Source organism: Ricinus communis, chromosome 5 (assembly GCF_019578655.1).
Source record: "Ricinus communis isolate WT05 ecotype wild-type chromosome 5, ASM1957865v1, whole genome shotgun sequence".
Classification (NCBI taxonomy): domain Eukaryota; kingdom Viridiplantae; phylum Streptophyta; class Magnoliopsida; order Malpighiales; family Euphorbiaceae; genus Ricinus; species Ricinus communis.
In genome coordinates, this window is record NC_063260.1 from 20,612,230 (window position 1) to 20,631,139 (window position 18,910).

At 32.5% G+C, this 18,910-nt stretch overlaps 2 protein-coding genes across 4 annotated transcripts; both read left to right on the forward strand.

Moving 5' to 3' along the window:
* The first annotated feature begins 432 nt into the window (after nt 1-432).
* Nucleotides 433-3,322, forward strand: LOC107261277 (receptor like protein 29). Its single transcript, XM_048373721.1, has one exon. It carries the CDS (start codon nt 1,144-1,146, stop codon nt 2,590-2,592), a length of 1,449 nt encoding a protein of 482 aa, XP_048229678.1. The 5' UTR covers nt 433-1,143; the 3' UTR covers nt 2,593-3,322.
* Nucleotides 3,323-8,323: 5,001 nt separating this feature from the next.
* On the forward strand, nt 8,324-12,347 carry LOC8264086 (glycolate oxidase). 3 transcript variants are annotated; one of them, XM_015719519.3, is made up of 12 exons: nt 8,324-8,477; nt 9,219-9,392; nt 9,582-9,706; nt 9,929-9,975; nt 10,180-10,257; nt 10,617-10,741; nt 10,933-10,999; nt 11,077-11,139; nt 11,226-11,295; nt 11,468-11,568; nt 11,688-11,792; nt 12,026-12,347. In XM_015719519.3, the coding sequence occupies exons 2-12, from the start codon at nt 9,256-9,258 to the stop codon at nt 12,215-12,217; spliced, it is 1,110 nt and encodes a 369-aa protein (XP_015575005.2). In that variant the 5' UTR covers nt 8,324-8,477; nt 9,219-9,255; the 3' UTR covers nt 12,218-12,347. The 3 variants fall into 3 exon arrangements, with proteins under 3 accessions (XP_015575005.2, XP_025013204.2, XP_002519658.2); XM_025157436.2 differs by having other exon boundaries at nt 8,342-8,477; nt 9,233-9,392; XM_002519612.4 differs by lacking the exon at nt 8,324-8,477 and adding an exon at nt 8,545-8,568.
* The last annotated feature ends 6,563 nt before the right edge of the window (nt 12,348-18,910 follow it).

Sequence of the window (18,910 nt, forward strand, 5' to 3'; positions counted from 1 at the left end):
CTTCCAATTCCTGGGCCAGTCCATAACCTTCGCCACCCACACCGGGAAGTCCTGGATTTGCAGAAAATTAAACAACAACTTCAAATTGATGATTTGCTCAATTTAGAGACATTCAAATTATTTCTTTTTTGAATTACAAATAGAAAAGGGAGATTCCGACTTAAAACTTTGTCCAAAGTATCCATTTACTATCAAATTAAGTATATCAATAATCCATGAATTAAAGTGTCTTTTAAAATTTAAGGAAACAATACATATATTTAAAAATTTACTTTATGAACACTAGCTTTCATGAATGAAATACCAAATTATGGATTATGAAATAACTTTGGATTGCAGTGAAAAATTCTTAATCTTATTCTAAAAAGGGAATCCTTGCGTGCTTAACGAAAGAATTATAAGTGTACAGCAAAAACAAGAAACAAAGAACAAAAATGAAAACCGAGTCCAAAGTATCAAACAGGGGGAAAAAGAAAACCCTCGGAAGCTACGAGGAGCAACACCGTTGTCATCTTAACTCGTGTTCGTCCAAAACATTCAATGAGTTAGTATGTAAAAATTGATCATAGAACAACTTTATGAAAATATGTATATGCTCAATGAGAACTAGCTAGCCTGCTGCAAGCTGAAACGAAAGATTCCAGTAGCTAGAGCATGTAGCTGCCAGCCCTATTTCCCACAGAGAGAGAGAGCACAGCACAGTAATTAGCTCTGTGCAAGACATTGCTATAGTTATGTTATGTCGGTTTCAAAGACCATAGTTCTGCTCCGTCATGTTTATCACTTTTTCCCCCTTCTATTGTCATTTTGACCGTTCTGCTTAATTTTTCCACATTTAGTTACTAATTCTGTCATCTCCTTTCACTTCCATTTCTATGCAATCCCTAACACTATCATTTTCTCTGGCTTTTTATTGGTTAACCAATGACGACAACTTTAAGGGTTAATTTCCATGCAGCTTTAGCACAACCACTGGCATTGAGATCAAGTAATTGACTGCTAGATATATATATATATATTCCTTTCCTTTCAATCTCTTTTGCCTTCTATATATCCATCAAAGATAAAAGCTTTTGTCTAGAGTGTTTCTTTTTCTTTTTCCCTTATATTATTGGATTTAGTTTCTTCCTCCCAGGTGATATCATGGCTCTTTCCGTGTCTCTTTTTTTTGTTGGGTTACTTGTTTTTGCAAGTGAGGTGATTGCTATTTCAAGAAACTACTCATCAGATGGGAGTAGTGGTACTAATATGGCGATGGAAGAAGAAGAGCTTTTAGGTCTTTATGATCTTATGGGTGCCCTTCTTGATGATTTTGATTGGGCCCAAGCGCACCCACAACCTTGCACTGACACACCATGGCCTGGTGTTCAATGTGAGATTGCTGATGGTGCTATCTTTCATGTCACAAAGATTCATATTGGTCCTGATATTGTTAACCCTCCTTGTAAAACTTCTGCTCAGTTATCAAGCTCCTTGCATAAACTACCTTACCTTAAATTCCTTTCTATATTTAACTGTTTTGTAACATCTCCTGTCATTCTTTCTCATGTTGCTTTTGGAACTCTCTCTTCACTGGAGCATCTTGCCCTTGATTCTAATCCAACTCTCACTGGAAAGATACCATCAAGTTTAGGACAAGTTACCAGCTTAAGAGTTCTGAGTCTGTCTCAGAATAATCTACAAGGAAATGTTCCTGGTGAGCTTGGTGGGTTGGTAAATCTACAGCAACTTGATCTGAGTTATAATAATCTAAGTGGTGAAATCCCTGAGAAGATTGCTGGGTTGAAAAGCTTGACCATTTTGGACTTAAGCTGGAATAATCTTGAAGGACAGGTTCCTTGTTCTTTGGGTCAGCTTCAGCTTCTCCAGAAAGTTGATTTAAGCTCTAACAAGCTTCTTGGAAGGATACCTCCCGATTTGGGGATGTTAAAGAGGTTAGTATTGCTTGATTTGAGCCATAATTTCATGAATGGCCCGATGCCTGTAACCCTCTCCGGTTTAAAACAGTTACAGTACTTGATAGTTGATTATAATCCTATAAATTCAGGGATACCCTTGTTTGTAGGGTCACTGGAAAGGCTTACATCAATAAGTTTGTCGGGATGTGGATTAACAGGCTTGATACCAAATTCTTTGTCTTCATTAAAAAATCTAACAGCCTTATCTCTAGATAACAATAGCCTTATTGGGACAGTTCCTTCAAACTTTGGGTCACTGCCAAACCTTGATCTGTTGAATGTAAGCAACAATCAGCTAAGTGGAGAACTACTACTTCCGGAGGAATTCATTAACAGGCTTGGCAAGAGGTTAGATATTAGAGGAAACAATGGATTGTGTACAAGCAAAGAAACGTACAAGAAGAAAAATGTCTCTGCAAATCCAGAGACCCCGTCTTGCTTGGATACAATAGGCAGCGGTGAGCATAATAATTGTCCAGATAAAGAAAATCAAGATCAGTCCAAAGGAATGCAATATTCATGGTACCATGGCAAGATAAGTTCAAATGCTATAGATGTAGCATCCCCATATCAGAATCTTTTTCTTCTTCAATGTACTTTTCTTCTTTTCTCTTTTCCACCTTTCTTTTTGTAAACACAGGATATACATGTTTTACTACTACTACAAGTAGAAAGAAAGAAAGTGAAAGGACACATTGGTTTTTCTTTTCCACTGTCATGTAGAGGAGACTGAGTTTTGCTCTAAGAAGCATCATTCAGCACAATAACGGGTGCATTTACTACCCTGTAGCAAAACTTGCATCAGGCAGGGATGCTAAAATGGTGCGGAATGAAGATAGGTATTGTTATTTTAATCAATAGTTGAAGTAAGACGAAAGGGCGGAAAAGCTTTTACAATTGTCATTGTTTGTTTAGTTTTTTATTTTGACGTTCTTAAAAGTAAAGAGAAAACAGAAAAGAAACAGCTGAGTTTCTTTCCTGATCCATCAGCGTTATTGATTACTCAGAAAGGGAAACAGAATATAGCATCCGTAATCGTTCGATAGTGTGCGAGAGAGATCTCCAGTCTCCAAAGACGGAGACGCCGTAAGAGCCCTCCCAAGTCTGGCCCAAGTTTTTAATCTTTGAATTGGCATTTCATTTGAAAAGCCCAAAATGCCTCGACCGATACGTCCAATGATAAAGGATTACCTATATTCGAATACGGACAGTTTCATTCTCAGTTGGATCAGCTCATTCCCATACTTTATACAGTTTCTGATAATTTATGGATAATTATAAAACAAATAGTTGAGCCTTATTTGCATAATATTTTATCATCTATGTTAAAATAGGATCTGTTTCTTTTTTCATAAATTTTTACATGTGAAATTCGAAATATTTTAGTGCCATTGTTACTAATTGAAAGAACAATTTAAATTCTACTTAATTAGTAACATGGTAATGCCTTTAACATCAACAAACTTTAACCAATCTCTAATTTCATAAGTTTATTTTAATAAATTCGCATGTCTTGTCAATACTATCTCTTAAGATATAGTTTCATGTGGACCCAATGATAGATGAAGTAAATTTTTGCCGTTCCTAAATACATTTTTCTTCTTTTTCTGAGATGGGTTTCATTTACACTGTTCAATACTGTCGAACTGGAAAACTTAATACACCAATATACTAAGATTTCAGTCCATTTGACATTTTTTTTTACTTAATCGTCATAAAAAATATTCATAAACTGTACATTTGTCATCAAACTAGAACGTTGTTTTTAAATTTTCATTTTCAATAATATACTTTAATATAATTTTAATTTTCAATAAAACTATTGATCAAATTTATTAATGCGGTATAAACTATTGAAATAATAAAAAATAGTTAAGTTAATATTACAACCGTTGATCTCCCTTATTACTAAACTATTATCTTATAAACAAATAAAATTATAAATATTTGATTAAGTTATATTAGTTTAGTAATTTAGATTACTTTAATTAATTTATATATGTAAAATTATAACTTTTAGCTAACTATTTATTGCATAAGACGTGGACATTTGGCTAGAATTTTGTTTGTATGAACATTGGTTAAATTTTGCTTGCATAGTAGGTGGCTAAATTTTGAGTAAAATTTTTTGGGTTCTGGTGATTTTTTGAGTGCAATTAGTGATTTATTTGTTAATAATTGTTAAATTAAATAATATTTGGATTAGTATGTATTAATAATCATTAAGTTAAATTATATTTAAATTAAGATCTTAATATATAACCATTGTTATATAAATATTATTTAACAATAAATATAGTCAAAATAGAATTAGAGAAAATTCTATCCTTCTCTTCTTTTCTTTTTTTTTTTATTTTCATTAAAGCTTCATTTTTTGGCAGTAATTTTTTTGTTAATAATTAGTTTTAATAAATTAATACTAATAATCTTTTAGGAATTTTTTCATCATCTATTGATGTAAACCTTCTATGGAAGAGAAAATTACACGCCAAGATCGATACTTATAAGGTGTGCCAAAAGTTATTTGCGGAACTATCACCCTTGTTTATAAAAAAAATAACATCAATAGCTATAATGAGATGAACTTAATTAATCTTATAAACTAACAAGTTAATAGAATTTAAATTAAGGTAGAAGTGAAATCAAAACCTAAACAATAAGCTTTAATCTCAAGAACACTCAAAGAAACTCTTTAAGCAAAACAATGTTTTCTATTCAATCAAAGATTTATATATACTTTTGCAGAATTACATAGCTCTATTTATAGAGTTTAAATAATCATAATCCTAGAATTACTAGGATATGCGGCCAAGGCTCCTAAATAAACAAAACTTGAAATAAAAGAGTAGCAAACTCCTATTTTGACTTTGACTTGTTAAAAGAAGACTCCTATTTTGATTTGAATTTTGACTTTGAATATTCAACATTGGACTTGGGCTTTACGTTTGGGCAATACAATTAATCAAAGTTGAATTTCTATAGGACTCCTAATTGGATTAGGATTTCTAGTGGAAATAAGATTCTTTTTGTCGCTTTAACTCTTAATGTCATTAAGACTCCTTGTTGGATTAGAATCTTTAGTGGAATTAGAATTCTTTATTGAAGTAGGATTCATTGTGGTACGTGGATTCTCATTATCCATTGTGAGAATATTAAGTTATTATTCTATGAGAGTTTTATGGTCCTCCATTTACGGAGATATTGAATTCTTTTTCTATGAAAATAGTAAAAAAATTTAATTTAATATTCAAACAATCAAACTTGTTAAAAAAATTTCATAAATTTCATAAAATTCATACATGATTTAATATTATTTAAGAAAAGAACTGCAAACTATTGTTCCGTCAATATAATTAATAATTATTAAGAGTATATAACTTTTTTAATGTGGAATAATTATTTTTATTTTTTATATAATATATGATGGGCATGATAATTGTTATGAGTAGAATATGTGAATCTCTTGTAGGCTAATAACTTATCTTTCTCCCTCTCACGAACGTGAACAGTGCAGGATAACACCAAGAACCCGTAAACATAAATTAACTTTTTTATTTAATTAATCTTTTAAAAAATTCGAATGCGGAGTAGGAATGAATTTTGTGAGTGTTGAGTGGGCACAATTTGACTTGATGAAAGAGTGTTTCCAGCCCACAGAATTGGAAAATCGTACTTGTCTAAATATATATAACAAATCAAAGCCTGTTTGGAGTAGAATATGGCTCCTTGTCTAAATAGATACCTCATTGGTTCATTTGTCATACAATTATTAATTTCTTAGTGATACATAGATTTATTAATTGTCCATAAATACAGACAACACAATGCTTACATAAACACAACAATTTAAAATCTTAGACCTGTCGAGAGCATAAATTCTCTTACGTGATTCCCTTTTCAAATCGAAATTGGCATTGTCTTCTCTGCAACGTATATTCAAAAACGTTCTCATACAGTTGGGACTAACTTTTGAACCCATTCAACACTTTTACTATCTTACATGACTTCTAATGCAAAGTAATATTATTTATTATAAAATTTAATTCTGCAAGTAAAATTAAGATTACCTAAAAATATAAATTAAATCAGTTCTTGATAAGTAACCTAACTAAGTTGCCACTATTATAACCTACATGGCCTCTAATTATCTTTATGGTTAGTACCAATTTTTATTCCTAAACCACAATTAATTCCTAATCCTATAATATAAATAATAATATTGTATAAGTTAAAAAAGGTTCATGTTGTCACACTCTTCATCTGCCTTATTTTGATTCAACTTTCAAAATTTCACAAATTGATACCTTTAATTTTTTATTAATTCGACAGTTAGAGATTACATATTGCTATTAATTCTTAAAATATATAAATAATTTATAAATATTAAGAGTTTTTTTATTAAATAGTTAATGCTAATTATTTTAATATTAATTAAATTAAATTCTATTAGTCGACTTTACACTTATTTTATCCAAGATTTTAAATTTTATAAGTTTATAAATAGTTAATAAATGCTAAAATCGAACTAATTAAGTTAACTGTAATTATTTTGATATTAATTAAAATTTCTAATTATACAGTAAACTGTATGTTTGACTCATTTATTTAACTATTGTGTTAACATGGACCCGTGAATGTCCTTTGAGCATAGAAAAAATAAATGCAGATTGTAGGGAGAAAAATTATTATAATTAGTCCATCTTGGGTGAAGTATGTGAGGCAGGCCAAATCTACATCACCAATTAACACTTGTCGCATGCTAACGTCATTTCCCACACATTTCCACGAGCATGTGATCAACTCCAACCAATCAATTTTAGAGTTGGACCCGTCATCACTTCCGCCCCCGAAAGAAAAAAAAATATTAACGATTTGCATGCAATTTTTAATTGATAATATTAATTATTCTTGTTATTATTTCTCTAAAGTATTCGAATTCATTTGTATAAAAATTTTAATATTAAAATATAAAATACGACAATTAATTGCATATTTGCTAATGTTTATATTAATTATTAAAAAGCATTTTTAACTTATAATATTAATAATTGAAAAAATTCAATAATTAAGACCGAAACAAAAAAAATTATTTTCTGAAATGTAGAAAGTACCATTTAAGCATTTAATTCAATTCAATATAATAATATATTAAAATATTTTTTTATCTAATTTCATATATTGATGATCGATACATATTAATTAGATTTAAATAATATATACTTAAGAATCTCCTTTCTCCCAATTAGTTGCATTTTGCTTCTATCCGACTTTTATTAGTGTAAGCTGTCAATTTAGTTACCTTTAGTAAAGAAATTGTCATTTAGAACTTAAAAGAAAGAGAGAAATAGACAATCCATATCAACCACAAATCTGTTCTGATAAATGATTCATTCATGTCAATGATACAACCCATCTTATTTTTTATGGATAGTTCACTTAGCATTATCTCCCTCATAAGGAAAAAACAAAAGAAAAAGAAAACGAAAACTGAAATATTATTCATTATATATATTTATATAAAAAAAAATATTATTCCTTACAGAAAAAAAAATAACACAATATTTTAATAACATGACAGGGAAATAATTTGCTTAGTTAATACTTGAAGCCGAAATGCGGCTGCATTCCTTAATCTTGCCTAATAATAGCAGATTGTTAATAAAAAGAATTATTTTAAAATTCTATTTCGTGAGATGATTCTGTAAAATAAAGAGTGTAATATATATAAAAAATATATTTACTTGCTTTGTAATGAGTCTTTGTTTTTTTTTTTTTTTTTTAATTTAAATTTAATGTTTTTGCGTAAGGATTGACTTTCATTTCTTAATTTTCTCTTCAAATTGCCCATCCCTTTTCAAGTCATTACTTCTAGAGAGGATCATTGCTTAGAGAAATCAGAGTTGGACAGAGTTAAAAGATTAATTTTTGGTGCTAATGGACGGGGTAAATCTCTTCTTATGAATAATATTAATTAATGAATAAATAATTCGAGTTCATAACTTCTTCGCTCCTTAAACGTGAAGAAATCAATCAGATTACACCTTATTAGCGTTACATTCATTGAATACCTAAGTCAATTGCGTTTCCAAATTTTGTTAAATTTGATTCCTAATCAATAGAAAGAAATTTTATTTTATTTTATTTAAAAAGGGAACCCAATATTCTGTGATTTAAAAGTTTTCTAAAATCTCCATACAGAGATAAAATAAAATAAATATGGGAATGATAATCCAGCAGAAATGCTCTCCACACAAGTCTCAAACTTCCATGAAACAGATTTGGCTACAAATGCTCACCTTGAAAAACTAATCCTTTTAGCTCTATAATGTGACTCATCCTTCTCATTTGATCCCACCATATTTGTCTCCATCTTCATTTTTCTTTTAATATTTCACATACCATGTTTGTTTTCTAGTATCGCTTGCAGCCTTCAGCCTTCTCTGTCTCTCTCTCTACAACATTATATGCACCACTCTCTTCTCATTTTCATTCTCTCCTATTGGTAGTGTTTCGCCCAAGGTCAGTTCCTTTTTCTTTTCTTTTCCTCTTGCTTCATTCTTGTGTCATCCACTTTCTTGGGCTTTCACCTTGTTGCTCTTTAGTTCCATTGGTATGGTTTTTATTATCGTTTGACCTTGATAGTTCAGTTTCTTTAATCTCGATTTTTCATGTGGAAATTGATTCTGAATTCTTGAATTCTTTGTTTGAGTGGCATGTTATTACTTGTTGTGTCTTGATGTTTTCTCGGAAATCTTCAGACTCTGATTAGTTTCTGGTTTTGGTTTGTTGTGTCATTTAATTGTGTGAGATTGTGACTTTTCTGTCTTTGTATTATAAGACTTAAATCATATTTTACTAGCGTATGAGCTCAACGAAGGTACTCCTGTTATCTGCAAAGAATTCATATACGGTTTAAATTGAACATAATCTGTAAATTGTCCTCTGCAATAAAAGAATAAAACAAGTTGGAGAAACCTGCTCCTCGTCATTGAAAGTTTTCCGAATCATGCTTGTGTTACTGGATAGCCAAAATCTTTCCCTCCAAAAGATAGCCAAGATAGCTGACGGAGTGCAATTTCAGGGGATGCTGATGAGCGTCTGTGCTCCGATTGCTGGATGCTTTCTTTTCTTGTAGATTTCATTGTTCAAAAGGACTCTTTTGAAGTGCCTTTAAGAGACCTTATATGTTTGATATTTTTGATAAATCTGTTATGTTTGAAATTAAAGAGATTTTAATAGTCACCTACTAAACTTTTTCAGAATATTTTGGTAAGGCGGAAGCAATCAGTTCGGAAAGATGGAGATAACCAATGTTATGGAATATGAGGAAATTGCAAGGCAGAAGTTGCCAAAAATGGTTTACGACTACTATGCATCAGGTGCAGAGGACCAGTGGACTTTGAAGGAGAACCGCAATGCATTCTCTAGAATTCTGTGAGCTCACTTGAATTATCGAAGCTGCTCTTGTGATTTTCGTTATCTATATTTACTTTGTTCTCATTTGTTTTCTTGACTAAATCTTTCTGTTGTCAAGCTTAGTGTTACTTTAACTTATGCCCAGGGTTCAATCTTACATAATATTCAAGATTGATGTTCTTATCTGATTCTCTTTTCTTAAAATAGGTTCCGCCCCCGCATTCTTATTGATGTGAGCAAGATTGACATGACCACATCTGTCTTGGGATTCAAGATTTCAATGCCTATCATGATTGCTCCAACAGCCATGCAGAAAATGGCCCACCCAGAAGGTTTATGCCCAAATTTATGCACTTGTGTTCTTTACATGGAATGGATTTAAAGTTTTAAACGATCGATCACTTGAACAATTAGATGTTAAGTTATTCTTCTGATGATAACAAAATTCTTAGAGTTCTCTTCCCTTTCCTTCTTTATTTGTTCTGCAACTAACTTCTGAACATGGAGAGGGCAAAAGAAACTGCTTCTGACTGGGAAATTATATTTTAATGCAGGAGAATACGCAACAGCAAGGGCAGCTTCAGCAGCTGGCACAATTATGGTTTGATTCTGTTACTTCATACTTTGCAAATCTCAACTTGTATCTTAAAATTTATTTATGATATTAGATTCTATTAGTAATTTGTAGAAGCCAACTTAGCTCAGGGATCATTGCAAACGGTATATATAACATATTTTTTTGAACAGATTGCAGTTGGTATTTAACTCCACCTGATTAAGTCATCCTTGATTTGTATTGTTTCAGACACTATCTTCATGGGCTACTTCCAGTGTCGAGGAGGTTGCTTCGACAGGACCTGGCATTCGCTTTTTCCAGCTCTATGTGAGTTTGACAAAATAATTTTCCCATCTCTTGTCAGTTGTTGCTAAGATTCATATGACATCAATTCTTCGTTATATATAGTCTACGTCCTTCAGCTATTTTTCGCAGAAACTCCTGATTACTCACAGTACAATACACATTCAAGAACCTTCATGAAGTTTTCTGAGATTTGTTATGGTTAACTGATTCACTAATGAGTTTTCTGGTGATATGAAAATAGAAAAAGTTAACTAATTTATGATCTTTGATCGTGGCATTTAGGAAGTCCCAAGTTCAAAATTATATATATGAGCACAAATTCTCATTGTGTTATGCTTGATACTCAATTCTCAATCACACCCCGTTTCCTTATTATTCAGGTGTACAGGGATAGGAATGTGGTAGCTCAGCTTGTAAGAAGAGCTGAAAGGGCTGGTTTCAAGGCAATTGCCCTCACTGTGGATACTCCAAGACTTGGCCGAAGAGAAGCTGACATCAAAAACAGGTGAACATCAATTTAAATATAAACAAAGAAAAAGAACATTAAGATTTATGCAATTTCCCATCGTTGATATAAATGAGGATCAACATTTGGCTTGTATATTAATTTTACTGATCAAAGTGGGGAAGAATGTAACTATATTTAGTTTGCTATTGGATGAAGTGCATAATTTCTTTAATGTATTTGTGTTACAGATTTACTCTGCCGCCATTTTTGACTTTGAAGAACTTTGAAGGATTGGATCTTGGAAAAATGGATAAGGTACAACTAACTAATTTCAGGAAACCATTTTCCATGTTTATTTTGTTTTCTCGATTGTAACTAGTTTGACCTTGCAGAGTGATGACTCTGGACTATCATCATATGTTGCTGGCCAAATTGACCGAACACTTAGCTGGAAGGTATTTGCCCTTAATTAAATTTACAAGTTCTGGAGCTATAGTATATGCATGATCTTTTAGTGAACTGCGTTTGGTCATTTTGACAGGATGTAAAGTGGCTTCAGACAATCACATCACTGCCAATCCTGGTGAAGGGTGTGCTGACTGCAGAGGATAGTAAGAATACTGTTCTTCCCTCACCTACTGAGAGATAGTGGGGAAAAGAAAAGGAAAAAAAAGAAGCGAACAATCTATTTAATTTCTCCTTAGATTCTGTTCTTTGGGCTTATTAACACTCCTCTAATGCCCTCCTCCTACTTTTTTTCCCCTCTTTTTCCTGCCAATGCAGCTAGGCTAGCCATCCAGAATGGAGCTGCTGGAATCATCGTCTCCAATCATGGAGCTCGCCAGCTTGATTATGTTCCTGCAACTATTATGGCCTTGGAAGAGGTATAATTGCTGCTGCTTTTGACTTAGCATACTTCAAGTACAATATTCTTTTCCAATTTAAATAATGTTTTTCACTCAAAATGTAAAAATCTGATTTAGTGATATTATTCAACTTACAGGTTGTCAAAGCTGCTCAAGGCCGAGTTCCAGTTTTTCTTGATGGTGGAGTTCGTCGTGGAACAGATGTTTTCAAGGCATTGGCTCTAGGAGCATCTGGAATATTTGTAAGTCCATTGTTAATGTTATGACATTTGAAACTATTAGAAGCAATTACTAAATAGTCCTATCAAGTTTAAAGAAAAAGGAAAATCAGCAGTCCTGTCTTATATATTTTTGTTGCCATTCTAGGAGTTTGTTCCATAAATCCAACTAGGAAATGAAAAAGAAACTTAAACTGTTAAACTCTGTAATTTCGTGCTCTAAATTAAGCTACCTGTTTGATGCATTCTGATTTCAGATTGGAAGGCCAGTTGTGTTCTCATTGGCTGCTGAAGGTGAAGCTGGTATTAGGAAAGTACTTCAAATGCTTCGCGATGAGTTCGAGCTAACAATGGCATTAAGTGGCTGCCGCTCGCTCAGGGAAATTACCCGTGACCACATTGTAACTGACTGGGATCTTCCTCGCCCTGTTGCCTCTGCCAGGTTATAAGGCAGTTGACTAAAATGGAAATTGTCATTAGAATCACATATATCGGATTGATCAATATTTGGAAGAAATTTGAACTTTTGTAATAACAATCAACAGTATTGCTATGAATGGCCACTGCTTTTTCCTTGTATATTCTATTCTTTTGCTAAACTAGGGCATCATTACCATAGTTCTTGCGCAAAATCATCCTTGGGAATCACTGTTTTGCATGATTCTGCTTTTAGTTAAAATGACAAAACGATATTTTATCATCTAACGGCGTAAATTCTTTAAATATAAGAGAGAAAGCTGCTTACATCCAACTTTTTGAAGATCTCCATGGAAGTCTTTTTAATGAACATCTTTTACTTTATGTGAAGATTTCCTTGTGAACGAACACGGGTACATCTTTGGAGCGAAGTAGGAAAGAAGCATCATACTTCAGGCATTCCGTCAATTCATCACTCACGCTCTTGTACGGATCAGCATACTTGCGATCCAAATTCTCTGAGACTTTATGGCATGTCAAATGTTCATTTCCCTGCAGCTTCCTGAAGCTAAGACAGTGTTTTAGCTATCTTCTTAAAGAAAGGTAGTAGAGAACTGTGTGCACTAGCCTCATCTCGAGCCAATTCATTCCACCATTTGCTGCTTCTCCTTAGGGATAAATGCAAGGTGTCCATCGAGAAATGGAGCTTCTTTAGCTTTCCACATCAATAAATTCCAGGGAGTTACATAACATGCTCTCTTAGAAATGCTGATAAATATAACGAACGTAGCCTCCAAAGGAACACACTAGGCAAGCCATTACCATTGTCTGCACGTGTTATTTTCGTCCTCGTCGATTATCCCCTCTATCGAACCACAATTCCATACCTCAACTTGGAGGCACCGTAAGAAACCAGTTGAGAAGAAGCATTTAAGCCTATTACAGTTGTGGGTATGCCCTGTTTTCAAACGCAAAAAGACACTATCCGCCCCAATCCCATTGCATAAGCATTTTTAGCCTCCTTTTCTTATAAGTTCTAGTGTGCTGACATCTTTGAGTTCCTGAAGCACTGCGTATAAATCCCTTGTTTATCTCATTTTCCCTGTCCAAAATTTCATCTATTTCCCATCCGGTAATTCCTCAACATCAACCTTGTAATTGTCAGGAAACAATGCACAGTATAGAAAACTCTCGAATCATGAGATGGTTATAGCTGAAATTTAAACTTGCAAAAAACGTCTTCTTCCATACCTTCAGTTTCTGCTCAAAGTTCACAGTTTTTTTTCAATACTCGTTATTATCAATTTTTCTCATGGCCTGTTCCACAGTGCAACTAACTACATTCTTTAGGAATCAGCTTTCCAACAGCTTCTATTTCAGGAGAAAGGAAATTGGATTTTTCCTACTTTATCAGAGAACAAATTGCTTGCCTCCTCTTTAGAGAGGAGATCTATGATTCCCCTGTTGGCTTCCATTCCTTAATGAACTATTATTAGTCAAGTGATACCTACTAACTCACAGCCATTCTCTTTAGTTGGTTGAGGAACTCCCTCCTCCTCTAGTGAAAACTCATAACACAGATCATCAAGAATGAGTTCAGATCTTTTCTTTCCATCAAACAGGATTGTTGATCTCCTAGTGGTGTCATTATCATCCGAGAAATCTACATCAACTGCTTTTGCTATAAAAGCTTGCAATTTTCGGGGCTGAAAATTTCGATACGGTAACCCAAATGACACTAGCAAATTGTTCACATGCATCATGAATGGTTGTTCCAATACCACCCATCTCATGTACACCTACATTACCAATATTCCTATCCAGCAAGCATCTCAGAATCTTCTGGGGTGTTATTTCACCAATCACTCATTCTAGTTCCTGATAACAGATCAACAAACAAGCCCTTTGGAAAACATCCCTTTCTTTCAAACTCAGTTATTTCTTCAATTTTTTGCTGGAAGCTTGCTTAATTTGTATCTTGAATAGCAATTAGGAGAACAAACAATTGTACATTTCACGAATATCAACTTATATGCTACTCAGCTTAAAAGTAATTAAGTGAATCAGTTGATTATGAAATGACAAAGACAGTACTATGCATGAAGCTGTTTGTTATCACCATCAAAACAGACTTTCTTATACGAGAATAAACAGTCAACAGGTATTAATAAGATAGAACGGCTTATGTATTTAAACATATTCCAGTTTCTAGAAAAAATCAAAGCAAATAGCCCGGAAAGGCCCATTTTCTGACCCAGTAATTATTTTACGAGACGACTTAATATTAGTTTATAAATTGTTCTACTTAATTACCAAGTTGCTATAAAATGGATTAATTCTCAAGTGGTCCGGTCTCTTCATATAATTAATATTTTCACTCATAATGAATAAGGATAAACTTGAAGATAATATAGTTAATGTTTCCTTAATCTTTTAAAGAGATACTTGATTTGAAATAAAAAGGTCATCGAAGAATACTTACTTTGGAAGTGTGATGGAATGATAGAGAAAATTCTTACAGATACTCGAGATAAATAAATTATTGATACTCTTTAGTTTAAAAAAGATAGTAATTTTTTTTCTTATTTTAATTATTAATTTAGTAATTAATTGTCAAAAAGATGCACTAATTTTTATAGTTTATATTTTCAAATTAATTTTTATCGAGTGTTTATAAAATATTTTTTTAAAAATATGATAAAAAATAATAATATTAACTAATAAAATTTATCTTTTTAGTTTATGTGGAGATTTTTTTTTTAAAATGTACATGTAAAAGATATATTAGAAATGAATAATCACAAAAATGGTGTGGAAACTTTTTAAAATTTAACCACCAAGTGTTTAAGTTTTTAAAAATTATAATTTAGTGTGTGAAATAAGAAATTATTAACATTAAAGTGTATTAAACCGGTAACCTATATAAAAAAAAATTAGATAATTAAAAAAAATGATATGTAAACTGATTAAAATTTGGCAATTAAGTTTATAGAATTTTAAAAGTTACAATTAGGGGTGTAAATTTAGTAAATATTTATAGTTGAGTGCATATAGCAGATCAATAGTAATTACAGACTTGTAATCTTAAAACACATATCATCCGCTTAGTAGATTAAAAAAATAAAACGTTAAAAAAGTCTTTAAAAATATGTATTTTTAATAGATTAATATATTATTCTTACTACCACCATTATTATATTGTTTTCACTATATTTTTATCAAATTTTTTTAAAAAAATTTCTATCCAACTTTGAGCGACGCTTTATTTTCTTCAACTCATTATTATAAACATCTAAAATAAAATCAATCATTAGTGAAAATAATAATTTTAACTATAATATTAATTACTAATATATCCCTTTATGACATGTATAGTATTTATTTATATATTTTTATCTATCTTTATAATTTTTATTGTTTATATGAAAAATTTATTCTCTATCATATCAATATTACTTTTCATTATGAAAATATAATAGAGTTTCATTTGTTTATAATTAATAATTTTTAATTTTATATACTGAATTATAATTTTTAAAAATTTAAATACTTGATTATTAAATTTTAACTAGTTGACACACCATTTTATATTAAACTGATATGAAAAATATATAATTTATTGTTGACCTACTATATACACTCAATCGTAAATATTTACTAAGTTCATAAATCAAATTATAACTTTTAAAAGTTCAAACACTTAATTGTCAAATATTTATAAGTTTGAACACTATTTTTATAATAATTTCTATTAAAAATCATATAATGCTATTACTAATTAATTGTAATGTATAAGGAAAATAAGCACCAGATTAGGTTAAAAAAATTCAATAGAGCTATTGAAGGGGTTCGAAAAATCACACCACCTATTATATTTATGTTAAATTTGGTACTTTCCCCATGATATTTTGTTGTGAGCACCACGTGTTTTTATTGACGTTTTTGCAACCCTTTGTAAAACATACAGTTTCTCATAAGTTTCCTGTGCATCTTCCCAAGCACAAAAGACGGGGAAAAGTATGGAGTTGCCAAGGCACATCCATTTTCCATGGCTTTCATTTACCAGAAAATTTTCAGTATTCTATTACGAAAAAAGTTCATTTCTTTGTAAAATAAATATAACCAGGCTTTCCTTGTCACGGTTATATTTCGTTTTATAAATATTTTTGTATTGTGGCAGTCAATTAATTTGTAAATAATTTCTACTTATATTTTCATATTTAGCTCGAGTTTAAAGTGGATGAGATATGCACTTTAGTTAGTCATGTTACTTTTTTGATTTCTGCAATTTGAGTCCCTCATGGCTGTTGCCATTAAATTTAAGTGTGTTACTGAATCAGGTTGCTTAAAAGCCATGTCTTGTAAAGGGCTCCATAATTTTTGGTAGAAGAAATGAAGTCAAGTTTCATATTGTTTTTAATTTTCCCTGTTATTTCTGTAGAAATAGCTGTTAAATAATGTAATTCTTTGTATATTGTAAGGGTAGTTTAGTCTTTTCTATATTCTTAGTATAAGAGTATATATAGCTCTCTTTTGTACTAGGGTTAAATACTTTTCTTTTGATGTTCTCCTTTTTCTTCTAATCAATGAAACATTATATACCTTCCTTCAATTTTAACATGGTATCAGAGTTGCTAGGTTTTGGAAAATAAATTGTTCTTCCTCTCACTGCTGGTCCTGGTTCTTCTGCTTTTCTTCTTCGCTAAGTCTGCTGCGGCGCTTCTTTCTTACTGGTCTCGCTTTGATTGACTGTGTTGTTTTTCTTCCTGCCGCGCCGACCGCTGGTCTCGCGAAAACACGCCGATCGTATCTCTTGTCAGCGTGCATCTGCATTTATTGTGCTATGCATTTGCTGCTCAACTGTTGTGAAAGGAAATACTTCTTCTTGCTGTTGTAGAGCTGCTATGAAACGGTGTCATTTCATATGAGCTAAAAGAAGGTATTCGGACTCAAATTGATTTTGAAAATTAGTTTCGCTTCAGTTTGTTAGTGTTTTAGACTATGTGTTGTTTTATCGATTGTTGTTGATTTGTTGATTTTCTGTACAAAAGGGGTGGGCATTTTCTCTTTGTGCTAATCACTTTGGCTTGTTGGTACTATCTGCTAAACATTTTTCTGTAGCAAGTTGACTGTTATACTTTGGATAATTGATTACTGTTAATCTATTGGCATGATGGCTGAAGTTAGGGATGACTTACTCCAAGCAATCAGTGTTCAATTAGATGGTAAAAATTATGCCTATTGGAGTTATGTGATGAAAATTTTTCTAAAAGGTAAACAAAAGTGAGGATATATTTCGGGTGTCTCCGTTAAGCCCCAAGATAGTGCGGTAAGCGTGCACTATGTGGCACTACTGGATAAATGGGAGGTCGATAATTCAAAAATTATCACCTGGATCAATAATTCTGTTAAACATTCCATAGGCACTCAGCTAGCAAAATTTGAGACAGCTAAGGAGGTTTGGGATCATCTGGCCAGACTGTACACACAGCCTAATTTTGCAAAACAATACCATTTGGAGTCTGATATTTGTGCTTTTTAGCAGAGAGATATGAGCATTCAGGAATTTTATGAATCTATGACAGATTTTTGGGATCAATTGACTCTCACAGAATCTACTGAATTGCGAGCCTTTGGGGTTTATGTTGCACGAAGAGAGGAGCAGAGGTTGGTACAGTTTTTAATGGCCCTTCATGATGAGTTTGAGGGACTTCGCAGGTCTATTCTGCATCGTCATTCACTGCCTTCTGTTGACTCTGTTATTAGTGAGCTTTTGCCCGAAGAAATTCGTCTGAATCTGAAGCACTCGGTTGTAAAAGAGGTTTCTTCAGCTTCTACTTCATCCGTTTTTTCCATGCCTCCTCGAAATTCTAAGTCTCAATTCAGATCATCTGGATCTGTTGCTCGGGATGAATGCGGGTTCTGCAAGCAAAAAGGTCATTGGAAATCTCAATGTCCGAAATTGGACAGAGGAAAACAGCAGCAGTCTTAATAGTGGTCTTATCGACCACCGCCTCTCCATAATGGACCTCCCCTTCTACCTCGTCCTCACAATGCTCTATCAGTCTAAGGGTTATTCTCAGGAATATGGTCTGGATTATGAGGAGACTTTTTCTCCCGTTGCTAAAATGACCACAGTTCGAACACTCATTGTTGTTGCTTTTGTTCGTCACTAGGATATAACTCAAATGGATGTTAAAAATGTCTTTTTGAATGGCGATCTTCACGAAGAAGTTTATATGGTTCCTCATCCTGGTCTTGATCATCAGCCTGGTGAAGTTTGCAAACTCAAGAAGGCTCTCTATGGTCTCAAACAGGCTCCTCGTGCTTGGTTTGAAAAGTTTTCTACTGTGATTACTTTACTTGGTTTTCATCCTAGCAACCATGACTCTGCTTTATTTGTCAAATGTACTTCGACTGGTCGAATTTTGCTTATTTTATATGTTGATGATATGATTATTACAGGTGATGATGCTGTTCGGATTAGTCTATTAAAGTCCGAACTGACTCGTTGTTTTACTATGAAGGACTTGGGTTCCCTTTGTTACTTCTTGGGTATTGAAGTTGCTTCCTCTCCAAAAGGGTATCTTCTTTCTCAATCTAAGTATATTTCTGATATTTTTGAGCGTGCTCAGCTTTCTGATAATAAGACTGTTGATACTCCGATTGAGCTCAACGCTCGTTACTCTGCTTCTGATGGTTCTCTACTGTCGGATCCGAGTCTA

Coding starts and splice junctions, on each gene's coding strand:
- LOC8264086 (XM_015719519.3), top strand. CDS start 9,256: ATGGAGATAACCAATGTTATGGAATATGAGGAAATTGCAAGGCAGAAG. Junction 9,707..9,928: donor GAAAATGGCCCACCCAGAAG/GTTTATGCCCAA, acceptor ATTTTAATGCAG/GAGAATACGCAACAGCAAGG. Junction 11,296..11,467: donor TGTGCTGACTGCAGAGGATA/GTAAGAATACTG, acceptor CTGCCAATGCAG/CTAGGCTAGCCATCCAGAAT.
- LOC107261277 (XM_048373721.1), top strand. CDS start 1,144: ATGGCTCTTTCCGTGTCTCTTTTTTTTGTTGGGTTACTTGTTTTTGCA.